This window comes from Aethina tumida, chromosome 7 (assembly GCF_024364675.1).
Source record: "Aethina tumida isolate Nest 87 chromosome 7, icAetTumi1.1, whole genome shotgun sequence".
Lineage (NCBI taxonomy): Eukaryota > Metazoa > Arthropoda > Insecta > Coleoptera > Nitidulidae > Aethina > Aethina tumida.
The window spans coordinates 4,439,447-4,458,994 of NC_065441.1; the positions used below are offsets into that span (position 1 = coordinate 4,439,447).

Below are 19,548 nucleotides of genomic sequence, written 5' to 3' on the forward strand. Positions count from 1 at the left end.
GATAATTGCTCAACCATATAAATTGCACATGCATTGACACCAGCATTCAATTCGTAAGACTCGAAACAGAAATTCATAACTTGAAAATCATGAAGTTGGTTATCGTTTTGGTCGCACTATTCGGTACTGTGTATCTTAACGCTGTACCAACATTAAACCAACATCATGAACAACCAGAACTAGAGCTACCCTACGATGAGGAGGCTCACATGAAAGTGGTAAGTATGGGTGGATTATGCTCCTTGGAATTTGTCCTTAAACGATTACTTTGCAGCCTGAACTGCTGCAAAAGCATGGCTATCCTTGCGAAACCTACCAGATCCAAACCTCTGACAATTATTTGCTGACAGTCCATAGGATTCCTTCGGGAGTCACAGGGAAGAACAACGGAAGGGTTGCCTTCTTGCAGCACGGCCTGATTTCTTCGTCCGCCGATTGGATCATCACCGGACCTGGCAAAGGCTTAGGTTAAGTAATGTCTTATTACTTTTAGATGTGATGGTTATTTGCAAATTTTATAGCTTACATTCTGGCTGACTTGGGTTATGACGTTTGGATGGGCAACGGTCGAGGTAATACTTACTCCAGAAACCACACCGTCTACAACCCCGACAAAGACTCCAAGTTCTGGCAGTTCAGCTGGCACGAAATCGGTGCCATCGATCTTCCCGCAATGATCGACCTGACCTTGGAGATAACTGGAGCCGACGGCGTCTATTATGTGGGACACTCACAAGGAACCACCAGTTATTACGTCATGTTGAGCGAACATCCCGAATATAATAATAAAATCAAGGTCCACGTCAGTATGGCCCCCATTGCTTACATGAATCACATGACCAGCCCCTTGCTTAAACTTATCGCCTTCTGGAACAAAACCCTTGGAGTAAGTCATTAATGTACAACGTCAGGAAATGGGATAATTAATTAATTGTTCATAGGCTTTGATGTCGCTGATTGGTATCAACGAGTTCCTTCCAAGCAGCGATTTCTTGGCGTTGGCAGGGTCGGCACTGTGCAGCGACGACTCCTTAACTCAGGTGTTATGCACCAATGGACTTTTCGCCATTTGCGGCTTCAACAAGGACGAGATGAACGCCACCATGTTGCCAACTTTGATGGGTCACACTCCGGCAGGTTCCTCAACCAGACAATTTTTGCATTACGGACAAGAAATTAAATCAGGTATGTTTCAACGATTAATTATTGACTAGTTTTCTTTACTGTTGTTCCTTTTAGGTTACTTTAGACAATACGATCATGGCCTTATTGGTAACATAAAAGCTTATGGAAAAGCTACTCCTCCAAAATATGACCTTAGCAAAATTACGGCTCCAATTTATATAATCTACAGCAATAATGACTGGTTGTCCGCAACTAAAGATGTGGATAGACTTTATAACCAACTTACAAACGCACCAACAAAGGCCAAGTTTTTGCTCTCTAATAACAAGATTAATCATGTTGATTATATGTATGGTATCCATGCACCGACCCTAATTTACAACAAAGTTATTAGTCTTTTCGCCAGACACTAATTATAACAGACACATGGCCAATTTATATTAAGACTTGATAAACGAAAATTTAAATAAAAATTTTTTTATTACTCACTAATATAATATAATGATTTTGAGCAAATTATCTAATAACAAGACTGATGACGTCGATAATATAAAATGTTATCAACCTTTTGTAATTTAAATTAATATTTACTAATATTTTATAAATATTAAAAATATTAATGTTAATATTAATTAATGTTTTCTATTTTGTTAATTGTGAATGATAATTTAAATAAAGATTTTTTATTGCATATAAATATTTTTTAATTAAATTAACTATTATTTAACAAATATATAAGAATATAGCATATTTGTTAAATATAATTGTATGTAAATATATTTTTTATTATTTATGTTTACTACACAGAGTGCTACAATTATTCAAATATGAAGAAATTTGTTTTTCCTTCATATTTCAGCAACCTTTGGACCATCATGCTTAAATTTGGTATATTATTCTAAAATACATGTAATACTTTATCCATAATTATACTTTTTATATTCTTTACGGAATTTAGAAAAAAAATTTATTTGTAGAAAATAATTTTAAGTTTGAAAATATGCCGATTTTCACGGTTTTTGATAGAAATTTTTATGAAACAAATTTTTAATACTATTATATGTCTATTTTATTTCAAAATGTTCATCAAAAATAGTATATTTAAAAAAAAAGTTGTCCATAAAGTAATTTCTCAATTTTTTATGAAATTTTGAAAATTTAACAATTTTTATTTAATTGAAGTTTTATGTTTTATATAATATATATTTTTTAAGTGTTCAATTTTTAGGCGTGATAAAGAACTTATCTTGATCAATTGAAAAAAAAAACAAAGTTTTTGTGTTTTTTCTTCGAAAATTTTATGAAAATATTATTTTACACAGTAAAATGTCAATTACGTTTTTTCAATTCTTTTATGAATGAAAATTTTTTAAAAAAATATTTATATTTAAATATTTATATCCAAGATGTCTTATGTATTTTTTAAAATACTCTATTACTCTATTATTAATTTTCAATAATTTTCGAAATATTTTGATTGAAAAAAACAAGAAATCAAATTCTTAATATTCTGTTTCAAACAATTTCTATTTTAACATTAACAGAAGTTGTATTTATTATGGGCTGAATTTATTATTATTTTATTAATTGTAGTATATTGTTAATTAAACAAATAGAATCTATTATTTAAGTTTTGTTATCGTTCATTAAATGCTGTTTTTATTTTTAAAATATAACATTGAAAAAACATTAATAAATGTGTTAATAAAAATTTCAAGAAAAAACCAAAATCAATATTTTTTAAAAACAAATATATTTTTTCTTGTAAAGTTACGTTAACTAACTTTCAATATATATATAAAAATATTCTATGTATGTATGTATATATATGAAAAAAATTAATTTTCAAAAATTTATAACAAACTGAAAAATTACATTATCGATAATTTTTTTTAGAAATTTGCTATTTTTTAACACATTCTTTATATCAGTTCCAATGTTTGAAAGAACTTTAACAATAAAATTAAAATATCTCAAAATCGATTGTGTTAATCAAAATGAATCAAGAACACATTTTATTTCTAAATTGTGCAGATGATATGAAAAGATTAATAATTTTAATAAATATGCGCTAATTTTAGAAGCACCTTGTATTTTAATATTTATTTAAATCAATAATTTTGTTTTACCAATCCCCATTTTATTGATTCAATTTTAAATATAATATACAACATTCAATGACATATTTTAATTCTACTCGTTTAAAAACGTTTAATCAAAAAATTGGTGAGAGCAATAAATTATTTATTTATATAATTGATAGTGTTAGTGATTTTTGCATAATGCATTCATAGTTTCCATACATGCAAAGTTCATAGGTTCATCTCATTTGTTAATGAAAAATTTTGCTGAATGAAATTTGTCGATAACAATTTTATTAGTCTTTGAAAAATGCATTATTAGCAATATTATATCTTTAAACAACTATAAAACGCAAATCGACGAAGGAAATGGTTAGTTACAGTTTTGTATACTCAGGAGACTTGTCAAAGAAGTCTACGATGAAGTTTGCTGTTTTCTGTGCACTGTTCGCAGTTGCAACTTGCGCCTCTTTGGGCCCAAGTTCCATGGGTGGAGATATTGTAAGTACATTATTTTTATTAACTACAAACTCTGTTTTTTAAGTGTTTTTGCTTTTCGACAAGATAACATGCATTTTTTTTCTGTCCTAATTACTATTATTAGATAAAGTAGGTATGAAATTTTTCATTTTTAAAAAGGAACAATAAGCAGATAAAAATTGTACTTTCATCTAATATTTTAAGACTCAAAAGCTACTACAAAAATATAAAATGATAAAACATAGATAAGAAAGAAAACTTTCGTAATTTTAGGAAAGAATAGTCCAAAAGTACGGCTACAAGATCAACAAATACGAGGTCCAAACTGAAGATGGTTACATCTTGAACTTCCACCGCCTCTACCAAGGTGCCGACGGTTCCAGCAACGAACAAACCGACAAATCCGAAAGGGAAGTCGTCCTCTTGTTCCACGGCTACTTGTTCGACTCCGAAGAATTCGTCATGGGCGGCAAAACTGAAGCTTTGGCCTTCTACCTCATCGAACAAGGTTTCGAAGTCTACCTCGCCAACGCCAGAGGTACTGTTTACGGCATGAGACACGCACACTTGAACCCCAAGAGCGATTCCGCCTTCTGGAGATACTGGTACGACGACTCCAGTCTATTGCGATCTTGTAGTAATTATTCATTGTTTGTTGCAGCTTCCACGACATCGGTGCCAAAGATTTGCCGGCTGTCATCGACAAAGTTTTGGAAATTAGCGGACGTAGCAAACTCCACTTCATCGGTCACATGGAAGGTTCCGCCGCTTCTTACGTCCTCCTGTCCGAAAAACCCGAATACAACGACAAAATCGAAAATCTGATCTCCCTCGGACCTATGGCTTACTTGCAAAACTCCAAGCACGAACTCATCAACAAGGCCATCAACTACGACAGAGTCGTAAGTACTTGGTTAATTTAATTCCAACAAGGTTCACAATAAGGGATTTTTCCTTAGACTTTCAACAAGAACTTCGGAATGAGCACCTTCAACCCAAGCGAATTGGTGATGAAGGATGTCAGAGACCGTTGCGTCAGCGAAAAGTACGAACGTAAAGTCTGCGACAACGCCTACTTCTTGATGAACGGCTACAACTCCGTGAACTACAACGAAACCACCGTCGACGAAATCTTGCCAAGAGTACCAATTCAGGCCGCCTCCAAGGCACTCCTTCACTGGGTACAAATCAAAAAATCCGGTAAGTGGGTTGTTAACATAAATACGAATTAGATGGTGAATGATTGTGTTCCACAGGACGTTTCGAAAAGTTCGACGAGAACTTCTCAGGCAAGACCCAAGGACTCCGTCAAGTTGAAGAGTACGACTTGTCCAAGATCACGGTGCCAGTTGCCTTCTTGTACGCCCCCAACGACTACTTGTCCAGCGTTGATGACATCAACACTTTGAAGGGCAAGTTCACCAAGGTCTATGGTGACTACATGTTCGAGGAGTTCTCCAACAACATGGATCTCATTCTTGCCAAGGATGTTGAAAGGGTCAACCAGAAGGTTGTTGAATTCTTGAAAGTCAACAGTGTTTGATTATCCTGTTGGAATCAATTGTACATAGAAATGGCATAAATAAATTGTACAAAGTCTACATTTGTTTTTTTATTGTAATTACACAGAAATTTCTTTGTTACTCTTTTACAATTAATTCAGGTAAGTCACAATAAATAAACAAAGTAAAGAATATAACTTGGCCAAGACTTAATAATAACTTATTTAGCACTGATATCATCAGAAATTTGAAGGACAAGTTCTTCAACAACAAAAATATTATCCTGGCCATGATCATTGAAGGAATTTATCAGAAGTTTATTGAATTCTTAAAAATTATCAGAGTAAGCTGGACATAAAAATATATAAATAAATGTCAGTATCTGTTTTCTTTTCCACACATAAAATCATTGTTATTTGTCTGCAAGAATTGCATTATAATTAAATTATTTTTACAATTAAAACTCTTTTCAAACAGATTAATCATTTCTTATCAGCCAAAGGTAATGGCCTCTAAGTTTTTTCTAACAATACACTAAAATTATCGTGATTAAGATAAAATGCCAAATGTGGTTATATATCCACCTGTTAAACATCGATTAATTAGTTTTATTAAGTGCATTAATATGAAATTGTTGATATTTTTCTCCATTTGTCTGCTATGGAGCCAGGTGTCTTGTGCTATACATGAAGACTGGGGTTTAAATATTGTAAGAAATTAATTTTTGTAATATTTTTTAACTAAAAATTATTTAATATTTTAATTAAAAATTAAATTTAAATTTAATAAATTAATAAAAAAATTGTGGACAATATGTTTAAGAGATATTTATTTATTGATTATTATTATTATGTTTATTAAAATTTATTAATTGGGCAAAATATCAAAGTACTTTTAACTCTTCTTAAGTCTAGACTGTATAATAGAGACAGTAAATCTCCCACTACGGAACAGACTTCTACTGTCTCTGTCATGCATGATGTCTCTCTCTAAATTCAGACGGGTCAAACGCTTTTCCTACTGTATAAATTACAGCCTTCAGGGAAAGTGAAATCTCTTCGACAACAATGAATAAACAAAAATTATTAAATAAACAAAACCAAAGACACATTCTAAAAGTAATTTAAATATCATGCCAGGTGCAACTACTTAAAACATTATCAAAATCGTTCGATTGTTATAATTATAATTAATCTTAACGCATGTAAGCTGTCACCAATTAATATAATATACTTTAAATTGATTATCGTCAAAAATTTTTTCAAATGTAATTCATTGTTTGTTAAATACTTCTACGGATTAACCATTATCTTAGAAATTTTTACTTCCTAATACCCAAACACAATCATGTTTTGGTAGTTCCAATTGTTGGATAAATACCAGTACTCGTACGAGGCTCACACAGTGGTGACCGAAGATGGATACGTTTTGGGCATCCATAGGATCACGTCCGCCCGCTACCACAAGAACGACAACGGTACAAAACCTGTGGTACTGATATACCACGGCTTGGAAAGTAGCAGCGCAGATTTCGTCAACAGCGGACCTGAATCAGGTACTGCACTTCGGTTGGCCGATAAAGGATATGACGTTTGGTTGGGCAATTGCAGAGGGAACACTTGGTCCGAAAAGCACTTGACTCTTGACAGTGACACCAGGGAGTTCTGGGACTTCAGGTATAACTACAGTCTTCCATTATTGGTGGTTGTTGTTAAACGTTATTGAATGTTGCAGCTTTCATGAAATAGGCAACTACGATTTGCCTGCAGTTATCGATTACATATTGGGTAACACAGGAAAGGAAAAGTTGAGTTATGTAGGACATTCGCAGGGCACAACTATCTTCTTCGCCTGTATGGCCAGTAGACCTGAGTACAATGACAAAATAACGCTTATGATCGCCTTGGCTCCTGTGGCCCATATGACCCACATGACACATCCACTTGTAAGATTTATGGGCAACCCCATTATCAATCTTGGTTTAGGTGTAAGTAACTATTGTTCCACAAATTATAAAGTTTATAATGTACAATATATTTTAGTTTGGTATTCACGCCTTGAAATTCTACAACATTCTCCCACATTGGGAGATCGTTACATTGCTTGGTGGGCTTGTGTGCAATGACGAATCAAGTTTGCAGTTCCTGTGCGCCGGTGTATTATCTTTCATGGGTGGAATGAATGAAGCACAACTGAATAAGGTAATTAAAATTCACAATATGTTACTGAAGTCGCTTATTTGATAGTTTTTCAGACTTTCATGCCCGTCATTGTGACTAGTGCTCCAGCAGGAACGTCTCACAAACAGATGATGCATTATATTCAAGAAATGCGTTCAGGTATCATAAAATAACTTAGACTACTCAGAACTTTTATAATCCTTTAATTATTTACAGGACATTTTAGGCCTCATGACTATGGACTCGTAAAAAACAGACAATTATATGGGCAAAACAAACCAAAAGATTACAACGTTAAAAAAATCACAGCACCTGTAGCACTACTTTATGCTAATAAGGATTTGTTTGCCGAAGCTTGTGTAAGTTGGATAAAAATGATTATTTGTATTATTATCATTCATTTTGGCGTTTCAGGATGTGGAACAACTGAAAAATGAACTTCCTAATGTGGTGACGTTTAAAAAAGTTGACCTGGAAGATTTTACACATTTAAACTTTTTATGGGCAATTGATTTAAACAAATATGTAAACAATGATGTTATTGCTTTGCTGGATGAACACAACAATAAAAGTTAAAAATAAAAATTATTTTGTTTTGATGTAATTATAGATATAATATTTTTATACTATATATATGTTATATATGTTATGCAATGTTTATTTTTTTTTTTTTGTTAAAAATATAAAAATATGTTTAATATATATCTGGATAAAATACAAAATTAAAAAAAAACTCTGGAATTTCGACCACATATCAGAAAATGTCTAACCCCATTTTTAAATTTTAAAAATACATTTTTTTACGAAAAAAGCATAAAATATTTCATTTAAAACTTGCACCAATGCCACTGGAATATATATACATATATATATATATATATATATACATATCTATATATATATATATATATATATATATATATATATCAGAACATACCTCTTGATAGATAGATATGTATCAAACAATATTAAAATATATAAAGTATATAGAAAACAAAATTTTGTGAAAATTTCAGCATCTTGTATCTCAAAATTTAAGACGTTTAGGATATATGTGCATATGAAGTATTTTATTATAATGAACACAAGCATCCTCAAATATTTTATCTTATGTTTGAAAAACCTTGTTTATTCAATTTAAAGGATACTAAATTTAATGGAGAAAAAATGCCTTAAACATGTTTTCTCATTTTTCCTGTAAAAATGATATAGCAGGTCTCTGTCAAATAGTAGAGAAAAAGATAAAAACCTCTACACAACGGAAAGGAAACCTCCAATTCGTCTGGTTCAGGGTCTTGGTAGCAGCAAAAATTGATTATATTCTGAAGAAAATAATAAGGATCAATTGTCTTATATTGGACACACACAAGATGGTACGACATTTTTTTATTTTGGGCTACACAAGACCAGAATATTTGGAGAAAATAAATGTTAAGGCTGCTTTGGCACTCACTGTTCTAATGTCACATCTTTCAAATTCTCTTGGTAGATTGACAGCTCAACCAATAATCACATTGATCCTTGGGGTAGGTATTTAGATAAAAAATACATACTATAAAAACAATAAAAATATCTTAAAAAAATAAGGATTATCTAAAAATATGTATAAAAATATAGTTGATAAATCATATGGGATATTTATTGTCCTCTTATTTAAATTTTGTTTTTAAAATTTAATATAGAATTGATTAAATTATTATAAAAATTATAACAAGAACTTTGAGATGTGACTTCTGGTTTAGAAATAGCCACAAAATCTTTCTCATCGAAGGCAACAGGAGCTTCTTTTATGACAAAACTAAAAAATGAGAGAAAGCTTGCTCCCAATTGTTATGACAGAATCATAAACATCGGAGGCAACAGAAACTTCCTCTATTACAGCCTCTAAAACACCACTGAAAAATCTCACCAACAACAATATCTGGAAGAGTTTTGATTTTGGATTTGTTGTTACTATACATGTTATTGATAAAAATCACTTCTGTGAGTTGTTTAGAACGATCATTTGTAACATTATTATTAAATGTCATTTGAGGACTGGATGGAATAACTGAAGAATTTTCCAATGTGCCATTAAAAAAATTAAATAATTATTTTGAAGAATTCTAAATTCAGTAGAAATATTTTCTCATTATTACTATAATAATGATACAGTAGACCTTTGTCAATTAATAGAGAAACTAATTTTGTGCTTATTATTTAATAACTAAACTTTATAATAATAAAAGTGTCGAGGCTATTTCTATTTTAAATAAGTCGCATTGCAATTAGGAATAATATTTAGATACAGATAAAAACAACCACTTGAACTCGTGCAGTGAAAAAGAAAAAACTATGTTTATTTTCACGATTTTAAGATATAATAATATTTTTTTTTTTCTAATTTATTAGCAATTCCTATTAATTTTATCTTCAGATACATATATAGTTTCTATCTACACAAAATTATTAGATTTATCTCCTACAAAGGATGTGTGAACAGTAATAAAAGTATAAATTGATAACCGTTTTCTATATAATCTTCTAATAAAATACCTATTGTCAATTGGAAAATTGATTAGTTACAAGTAAAATGAACAAATTGTTTGGGGTTTTGGTGTTCACCATTTTGGTGAATTTGTGTTGTTCAGTCGATCCTTCGGATATTGGACTTGATATTGTAAGTATTTTTTTAATTAATGATAATAATGTTTATTATATTTCAAGTCAAATCTTCTTTAACAACTTTTTTTTCAATACTTGTTCTTACATCTTTCGAATTATTAGTAATAGATTATTAATAATACAATATTTTTTCAAGTTTATAAAAAGTATAATACAATATATACTATTAAGGAAGGAAAACAAATATGCCATAATATAAAAATTATAAAATATGCTAAATATTCAATTTAGATAAATGATTATTTTTTAAGGCATTGCTGATCTTAGATCTAATACCATTCCACAGATAATATTGTTTTCATATCTGATATAAATCTTTTCAATTAAAAACAATAAACACAATTATCTACAAATTATGCACATTTAAAAATCCTACAATTTCCAATTTCTGAATATATTTTTACAGTACCAATTTTTGGAAAAATATAATTACCCAGTGGAAACACACGAAATCATCACGGATGATGGCTACATCCTGCACATGCAGCGAATCCCGACTGGAAGAAATGGCGCCTACAGCGAATCGGGGAAGCCCCCAATTCTCTTGGTGCACGGCTTGGGAAGCAGTGCGATGGACTTCGTCAATTACGGTCCCGGCAAAGCTATCGGACTAATGCTGGCGGATTCGGGTTACGATGTTTGGTTGGCGAACTGTCGAGGTAACACTTGGTCTAGGAATCACACCACTTTGGACCCTACCCAAAGAGAATATTATCAGTTTAGGTATTTCATTGTTTCATTGAATGTATAAATTAATTAATTAATTGTTGAATTCGCAGTTTTCATGAAATAGCCTATTACGATTTACCAGCAGAAATTGATTATATCTTAAAGGAAACTGGCAAAGAGCAAGTATCTTACATCGGTCATTCCCAAGGGACAACAGTTTCCTTCATCATGGGGGCTACGAGACCAGAGTACAACAAAAAAATTAGCATCATGGCGGCCTTGGCACCGTCAACGTACGCACAAAATATGTCACATCCTTTGGTACAATTAGGATCTAATCCACTTATTTCATTGGTTCTTGGCGTAGGTTTACCAAAAAACTTTTTAACAGCAAGCTGCAAAATTTTGTTTTAAGTTTGCAGCTGAAGCAATTAAGATGCATTTGTTGGTACCCCACTATGACATTTTTACCGATGTAGGTAGACTTTGTCAAACTGAAAATTCATTAGTCAAGATGGTTTGCGAACAAGGGTTTTATCTTATTGGTGGGCGAGACGAAGAACAACTTGTTTATGTAGGTGGTAAGGGCTTCAAATGATTCAAATCACAATTATAAAATTTTCAGGATATCATTTCAATTGCACTTTCTAATGCACCAGCTGGATTTTCCTACAAACAAGGTTTTCATTATTTGCAACTTGTTCATTCAGGTTGGTTCGAAATTAATTATCAACAATCAACTATACAAAAAAACATTTTAGGATTTTTTAGACCTTATGATTATGGAGTAACAGCAAACAGACAAAAGTACGGCAACAGGGTTCCTCCCAGTTACAATTTAAAGAAGGTAACTGCTCCAGTTGCTCTATACTACGGAGCAAACGATTGGCTTGCAGGTCTTGTTGTAAGTCAAGTATAAATCAATAAAGTGGTTAAATAAAAAAAGAAATATTTCAGAATGTTGAACGACTAAAGTCAGAATTGCCTAATTGCGTTAAGGCGAAACTGATAGAATTCGATAAATGGATGCATCTGGATTTCCTTTGGGCCAAAGATGTGGTGGAGTTGTTGAATAACGACCTGATTGCATTATTCGACGAATACAATAATGTTACAAGAACTACTGAACTACCTGGGGACGACACAAGCCCCTCTACTATTTCTAGTACAAGTGATGCCTCCCCTATTTCTTCTCAATTGCCTGATGATGATGCGAATACTAGTTCAACTACTACATCTAGAACTACCACTGGCAATCCTAGCCCTGGCGCAGGAACTGCCGTATATTCTAGTATTGTAATGATGCTTTTGATCATTGTACACTTTATGTAAAAAATAAATGAGTTTACTTAAAATTTAAATATGTTTTTTATATAAAGATAAAACAATTTATAAATAAAATAATTACAATTAAGATTTGATTAATGTTTTTATAGATTTTTATTAAGTTAACTTTCATCATAATACTATCTAATCTAACACTAACATATATAACTGATGTTGATCTTACAATACACCTTAATTCACCTTATAACACCGTGAACCATGAATCGAGCTGTTTATCTCATTTTGCAATTAATAATTTGTATGCATCTTTGTCATGGTGTATCAAGTTTTGATTCTACAGACATTGGACTGGATATTGTGAGTATTTTAAATTACATATTATTTTTCTTATTGTTAACATTCATTTTTTATTCCAGTACAAATATTTAAATAAATACAATTACACCCTTGAAGAACATACAGTAACAACAGAAGATGGCTACATCCTGAAGTTACACAGGATTACAACTGGAAGAAATGGCATCTACGCGACGGAAGGAAAACCACCAGTCCTTCTGGTTCATGGTCTTGGTAGCAGCAGCATGGATTACGTGAATTATGGACCGGGTAGATCAATTGGATTGATGTTGGCCGATGGTGGTTACGATGTTTGGTTGGCAAACTGCAGAGGAAATACTTGGTCCAGAAATCACAAAAATTTGGATCCAACCACCAGGGAATTTTATCAATTCAGGTAAACGTCTTAAAATTTATTGGAGCTATTTGAGTACTCATTAAAGTGTGTTTCAGTTATCATGAAATTGGATACTACGATCTTCCAGCCAAAATTGATTATATTCTGCAGAAAACTAATAAGGACCAATTGTCTTATATTGGTCACTCACAAGGGGGCACGACATTTTTTATTTTGGGATGCACAAGACCTGAATATATGAAGAAAATAAACGTTATGGCTGGTTTGGCACCCGCTGTTCTAATGTCCGATGTTTCAAATCCTCTTATTAGATTAGCAGCTCAACCGATAGTTACATTGGCTCTTGGGGTATGTATTTAGATAATAGATAAAAGTTATAAAAACAATAAAAATATCTTAACAAAATAAGGATTACTTAAAAATAAGTATAAAAACCTAAGTGATAATAACCATTGTTCTTTAATTTAAATTTTGTTTTTAAAACCATTATACAATTGATTAAATTATTATAAAAATTGTAACAAGAAAATTGATTTCCAGTTCCTTTTGGAAGCAGTAAAGATGCACTTAGTTGTACCTCACTATGATATATTTACCGAATTTGCACACTTGTGTCAAGATGATAATATAAAATATATTTGCCAAATGGGATACTACTTGATTGGAGGCATAGACGAAGAACAAATGGAGGATGTAATTATTTTAAACGTTACATTGACCACTTTTATATAACATTTTTGTTTTTCAGGGTATTGTACCAATTGCATTATCTAACGCTCCTGCAGGAATATCATATAAGCAACTACTGCACTTTGCACAAGCAATTCGAACAGGTATGTTTGTAAAAAAAATAAATTGCATTTTTTAATTATGATTATTTGCCAGGTACATTTGGACCATTAGATTTCGGTCTTACAGTGAATAGACAGAAATACGGCAAACAAAAACCCGGAAATTATAACCTGGGGAAAAACATTTCGCCCCCAGTAAAAATTTATTATGGAGCAGGAGATACGCTTGTAGCACCCACTGTAAGTAACTTTTCAAACACAATAAAACAAAGAAGCGTCAATTTTAAATTTCAGAACACCGAACAACTGAAGAATATTCTTCCAAATGTCGAACTAAAGTTGATAAATGCTACGAATTTCATGCACTTGGACTTTCTTTGGAGCAAAGACATTGTGGAACTTTTGAACAACGACATAGTGGCGTTGATGAATAAGTACAACGATGTAAAAGTAACGACAACCGGGCCTTCTAGCTCAGAAATCACAACAGAAGCTGCCTCATCAAATCCGACAACCCCACAAAAACCGGAGACATCCTCTGTGACAACCCCTCAAAAACCAGAGACTACCGCATCGGAAAACCCAGAAACTTCCTCTATAAAACCAGACACGGACTCGGCTACATCAATATCCGGAAATGTTATGATTTTCGGATTGTTGTTGTTACACATTTTCTTCAAGAATTATTGATTAAATTAAATAAATTCGACGTTATACTTTTGTGTAATATTTATATTAAATATGATCAGTATAGCGTGATAAATTTAAAGCTTGGGCTTAATAATAAATTACGAGAATTAATAATATTGTTTTTTATTATTCATTTTATTATACTGTAGAATCTATATTCAGTTGCACTTTTTTATTTGTAAAATGTTATCTAAATTGATTTACAAATTGGTCAAGAAACAAAGTCAAGTGAGATAATATTTTATCGATAAATAAACATGAAACACATTATTAAATTATTGGAAACAATCATTTATAACATATAAATATATAAAAAAGAATACTATAAAAATTTACTTTAGTTTATCTTTCATTTATTCAATTTTTTCCTTTCTTTATCAATTATCTTCATATTATCTTATACATAAAAAGAATAGTAAGTAAAGTACATTGTTATAATAATTAATATTATTATATTAACCATGAACATTATAAGTTATTTGGTTTTAATGATTTGCACTAATGTTTGTTATGGATTTTCAAGCTTCAATGTATCAGATGTTGGATTGGATATTGTGAGTATACTTATTTATTATATTTATTAAAACAATTTTAAAAAAATAGTAGTTCAACACATCATTTCAAAAGTGTAAATATTATATATTTAAACAGTGTTGTTAAATATAAAATTAAAGATTAAAGTGAGAAATGAATTTTAAATACTTAAATATCCTAATGATTTTTATTACAAATATACTAATATTGTAGGATAAAAATATTTATTTTATAACTTATAGCTTAATCATGATTTTATTCTTGACCTTTGTCAATTTATAAATAATTTTTGTTAAAAGTTTCATGATAATACGATCTAATCGTACTATATAACTGATGGTGACCTTACAAAATACCTTAATTGACCTTATAACACCTTGAACCAATAATCGAGTTGCCTACCTTATTTTTTAATTAATAATTTGTATCAATTTTTCTTAAGGGGTACCAAGCTTTGATCCAACAGATATTGGCTTGGATATTTAATTATTTATTATTTTTTAATAAATATATTACATCTTAACTTTTTATTCCAGTACAATTATTTAAAAAAATACAATTATACCCTCGAAGACCACACAGTAACAACAAGTGATGGCTACATCCTGGGGCTGCACAGAATTACAACAGGAAGGAATGGCATCTACGCAACTGAAGGGAAACCTCCAATTCTTCTGGTCCATGGACTCATCAGTAGTAGTATGGATTACGTGAATTATGGCCCTGGTCGGTCGTTGGGGTTGATGTTGGCTGATGGTGGTTACGACGTTTGGTTGGTGAATTGTCGGGGGAACACTTGGTCAAGGAAACACAAGACGCTCTCTACCACCGATAGGGAATTTTATCAGTTCAGGTACAAACGGAAGAAGACTGCACTGACTGGTGTCGATTATTAATTGTTTTTCGAGCAGCTTTCATGAAATTGGAGTCTACGATCTTCCAGCCACAATCGATTATATTCTGGATAAAACGAACAAGGATCAATTGTCTTACATTGGTCATTCTCAAGGTTGTACAACATTTTTCATTATGGGTTCCGTGAAACCTGATTACATGAAAAAAATAAACGTTATGGCTGCACTGGCTCCTGCCGTTTTTATGGCGAATACATCGCATCCGCTTGTAAAGCTTGCAGCTCAACCACTGGTCAATTTAGCTCTAGGGGTAGGTAGGTATTTTTTAGCGTTCAACATAAATTACAACACTTGAATGAATTTTAGTTTTTAATTGAAGCAACACAAATGTACTTGGTAGTACCGCACTATGATATCTTCACATCTTTCGCCACACTATGCGAAGACAAAATATGGAAATATTTTTGTGCAAGTGTGTACTACGACATTGCCGGGAAAAGAGATGAAGAACAAATCGATTATGTAAATTGACATTTAATTTATTAATAGTTTTATCCCCTAAATTTTGTGATTTTAGGATTCTTTACCAATGATTTTCTCTAACGCTCCTGCAGGAATATCATATAGACAGGCGATGCATTACCTGCAAGAAATTCGTAGCGGTATACTCATCCAACCACTTAAGCATACTTAACAAAACTAATTTGATTTTAATGAACAGGTAATTTTGAGCCGTACAATTTTGGAGTACAGAAGAATAGAGAAATTTACAATGGAAAACATACAGCAGAACCTTACAATCTGAAGAAAATCGCCCCTCCTCCAATAACCATTTATTATGGAGATGGAGACACCCTTGCGTCACCCACTGTAAGTAATTGTAAACGATTAAAAATCAACATCATCAATTTTAATTTTCAGAATGTTGAACAGCTTGCAGATATTTTTCCAAGTGCCGAATTGAAGTTCATAAATTCTACGAATTTCACACACTTGGACTTTCTTTGGAGCAAAGACATTGTGGAACTTCTGAACAACGACGTTATAGAACTGATGAATAAGTATAATGACGTTAAAATATCAACTGTAACAACTGAGACTTCTACCTCAGAAATGTCGACGGGACCTTCATCATCCACAACTACTGATGTGCCGGATAACTCAGATTCTGCCACTGCAGTATCTGGAAGTGTTTTGCTTTTGTGTTTATTGTTTGTACAAAATTTGATTGGGAGTTATTGATGAAATGTCTGTACGATTTTTAATATTATAAAAATGTTTATTCTCTATAATAATAATAAAGAACCAACATATTATTGCTAGGTTAAACAGTAGGTTAAACAGTAATTCAATAATTTATAATTTGTTGGAATATGATCCAGGCATTAAATTATATTATAAAACCTGGTTTCAAAGAAAAAGATAAATTTACAATTATTAATATTTTAAAATGTATATTCTTTATAATAAATTTGAAAAATTTATGCACATATGATGAGTAAATTATAGAATACTGTAAAAATATTTGTGTTAAAATAACAGTTAGCGACATCTATTAACTACTTTATTTAAATTTGATAACTTATCATGTTTCTCTAGAATGCGAATAGTAAAGTGATTGTTACGTGTGTTTTCAACGCTTAGGAACAAATACAAAAAAGAGGGATCACATGTAAAAATTTCAACAATGAATATAATGAAATGGATTCCTTTAGTCATATGTGTCATTTCACATAATCGAATCTCCAGTTCCGATGCTTCTGTTATTAGGCTGAACACTGTAAGTAAATTTATTAATCAACCTAATTAGAACCATTATTACATTCACTTTTAAAAAAGGAAGTTTGGATAAATGAGTAATAAAAAAGTCACTCAATATTAATAAAAATAATAGTATATTTATAAATATTATGTGATACATTACATCTTATCAATAATCTTGATTTTTATGATAATTATTTGACTATATGGATTGAAATACATACTGAGTGACTAACAAATATTTATTGTCTTCTTAGCAGAAATATATATTGATGTATGAATATAAATATACGATCTAAGACTCTACAGGTTTACTACAGCAATAAAAGGAAAACCTCCAATTCTTCTTGTTGATGTATTTAATGGCGGCAGGATAGATCATGTGAATTATGGATTAATGTTGGCTGATAGAGGTTACGATATTTGGTTAGTAATTTGTCGTAGAATTATATCCAATTATCAATTCACGTAAATATTCCAAAACTAAAGACAAACAATTTAATATATTTATACACTGTTTAGTTCGTAGAGAACATTATATTAAAACAGAAGGTCTCCAAACAATAATTAATTATATTTTGTGAATATCCAGGTACAAGTCGCTGACTTACATATGCTAATCACATCATTATTCAATTTGGGTTTTAGAAAACCTAACTACGTGAAAAAAACTAACGTCTTAGTTGCCACTGCACCCACAGCTAATTTGGCTCTTGGAGTAAATATGACAAATAATCGTTAACTCGAAAAACGTAAAAAATGACAAATTTTTAATGGCTGGGGTTTCTAGGGGGTTAAACTATTCCTTTAGTTTATACATTTTATAAAAAGGCTACCTCTGTTTCATTTTGATTATCATATTATACAAAATCAAGTAGAATTAGACTCCAGATTGTGTTAGGTACTTGTGTTTGTTATTTGTATTTGTAACATATAGAGGTCACTAAAATAATGTACACAAATTATTATTTTTTTAATTTTAATCTCAACTACTATCTAACTCATGGATTATTTACAAGCAATTCGCAGTCAACAAGGATACCCTGTTAATCCTCCAGTAGTACATCGTCAAATTCAGTATCTAAAATTAGTCTAAAATGAATATGAAACAAATTAAATTTTATTCTTAATTGTTCAATTTGATTTTTTGACGAATTAAAAAATATTAATTTTTAATTTTGTTTTTTAGGATGCAGCTCACACACAGAAGCACAACTGCATGGATTCGGATACTTCTGAACCTTGTAATATTACCAAAGATAACCAAGACATTATTGAAAAAAGAAAAAAGTCAAAATTGCCTAACACAGTTGAATGGATATATTCTCAAAACAAAAAAGAAATATTCACAATTGTTGCTTTCATGTTTTTCTTATTTATAATATATTTATTCATAAGAAAGGTTTCTAAAATGTTTAATACTCGATTTTTCACACCAGGCTGTAGGTTAGTTTATAGTTAACAAAAATTTATTATTATGCCTATTATTATCAATCTATTTTCACATCTTTAAAGGACTCCTGAATCGTTTTAACTATAGCAAATCGACAATTATGAAACAAAGTGCAACTAATTCTCTTTTTACACGATAGATGTTCCCAAAAAATTCGCTTTAAAAAAGAATTAGGTGTAAATATAAAAAAATTCTTGTTAGAGTTCAATTAAGAATTTATTTCCTGCTTACACACTTTAATTCGTTAAACATATTATAAAAATAAGGAATTAATATAATAAGATTCACTAACACACTTAACTCGTGTTAAATAAAAGAGAGAATTAGATGTATTCCATAATCGAATCTCGGGTAAAAGGATCAAGTACACCAGAAACCCGTTACTGGTCCTCGCCCGTAGATAATAATTATTTACTTTACTTGCGGTTACAACTGTATTTAATATATTATTTTGTTAACAAGTTATTTTTGGTTTATTTTTAAAACTACCGTATTAAATGTATTATTTTTGTGATAACTCTGTAATTAAATCTTTTTGGGGCCTACTATATTTTTTTAACATATTTACATTTACCAATAAATATTTATTACATATTAAATAATAATTAATATGTGGAACGAACTCTCTGGACTGTCTTAAAAAGGAATTATACTTGACTTGACTTAGTTCTGATATTCCTGATCATAAACCCTTACAATAATGCAATTAATATAAATTTGTTTATAATACTTAACAATAAAACTATTACTAAACTAAACTAAAAGAAGTACAAAATGAGTTTG

At 30.9% G+C, this 19,548-nt stretch overlaps 5 protein-coding genes and 1 long non-coding RNA gene across 6 annotated transcripts; all 6 read left to right on the top strand.

Moving 5' to 3' along the window:
- The first annotated feature begins 89 nt into the window (after positions 1–89).
- LOC109604825 (lipase 3) lies at positions 90–1,554 on the top strand. The gene is made up of 5 exons (XM_020021358.2): positions 90–218; positions 275–467; positions 522–886; positions 942–1,185; positions 1,240–1,554. The coding sequence occupies exons 1-5, from the start codon at positions 90–92 to the stop codon at positions 1,536–1,538; spliced, it is 1,230 nt and encodes a 409-aa protein (XP_019876917.2). The 3' UTR covers positions 1,539–1,554.
- Positions 1,555–3,587: 2,033 nt separating this feature from the next.
- Positions 3,588–5,287, top strand: LOC109604820 (lipase 1). Its single transcript, XM_020021354.2, has 5 exons — positions 3,588–3,707; positions 3,960–4,291; positions 4,348–4,588; positions 4,646–4,886; positions 4,943–5,287. The coding sequence occupies exons 1-5, from the start codon at positions 3,627–3,629 to the stop codon at positions 5,227–5,229; spliced, it is 1,182 nt and encodes a 393-aa protein (XP_019876913.1). The 5' UTR covers positions 3,588–3,626; the 3' UTR covers positions 5,230–5,287.
- A 511-nt stretch (positions 5,288–5,798) lies between these two features.
- LOC109604814 (uncharacterized) lies at positions 5,799–12,080 on the top strand. The gene is made up of 14 exons (XM_049969905.1): positions 5,799–5,897; positions 6,548–6,864; positions 6,923–7,175; positions 7,231–7,389; positions 7,443–7,527; positions 7,585–7,727; positions 7,783–7,939; positions 9,999–10,027; positions 10,445–10,755; positions 10,812–11,064; positions 11,117–11,275; positions 11,327–11,411; positions 11,463–11,605; positions 11,659–12,080. The coding sequence occupies exons 1-14, from the start codon at positions 5,814–5,816 to the stop codon at positions 12,031–12,033; spliced, it is 2,553 nt and encodes an 850-aa protein (XP_049825862.1). The 5' UTR covers positions 5,799–5,813; the 3' UTR covers positions 12,034–12,080.
- A 171-nt stretch (positions 12,081–12,251) lies between these two features.
- On the top strand, positions 12,252–14,271 carry LOC109607058 (lipase 3-like). Its single transcript, XM_049969714.1, has 7 exons — positions 12,252–12,345; positions 12,405–12,721; positions 12,778–13,030; positions 13,223–13,375; positions 13,431–13,515; positions 13,568–13,713; positions 13,768–14,271. The coding sequence occupies exons 1-7, from the start codon at positions 12,289–12,291 to the stop codon at positions 14,161–14,163; spliced, it is 1,407 nt and encodes a 468-aa protein (XP_049825671.1). The 5' UTR covers positions 12,252–12,288; the 3' UTR covers positions 14,164–14,271.
- Positions 14,272–14,624: 353 nt separating this feature from the next.
- LOC109604816 (lipase 3-like) lies at positions 14,625–17,008 on the top strand. The gene is made up of 7 exons (XM_020021350.2): positions 14,625–14,717; positions 15,234–15,550; positions 15,609–15,861; positions 15,918–16,073; positions 16,129–16,213; positions 16,273–16,421; positions 16,473–17,008. The coding sequence occupies exons 1-7, from the start codon at positions 14,625–14,627 to the stop codon at positions 16,791–16,793; spliced, it is 1,374 nt and encodes a 457-aa protein (XP_019876909.2). The 3' UTR covers positions 16,794–17,008.
- A 178-nt stretch (positions 17,009–17,186) lies between these two features.
- Positions 17,187–19,310, top strand: LOC126266212 (uncharacterized). Its single transcript, XR_007548675.1, has 2 exons — positions 17,187–17,331; positions 18,502–19,310. It is a non-coding gene; the product is annotated as an uncharacterized LOC126266212 (long non-coding RNA).
- Positions 19,311–19,548: the final 238 nt, after the last annotated feature.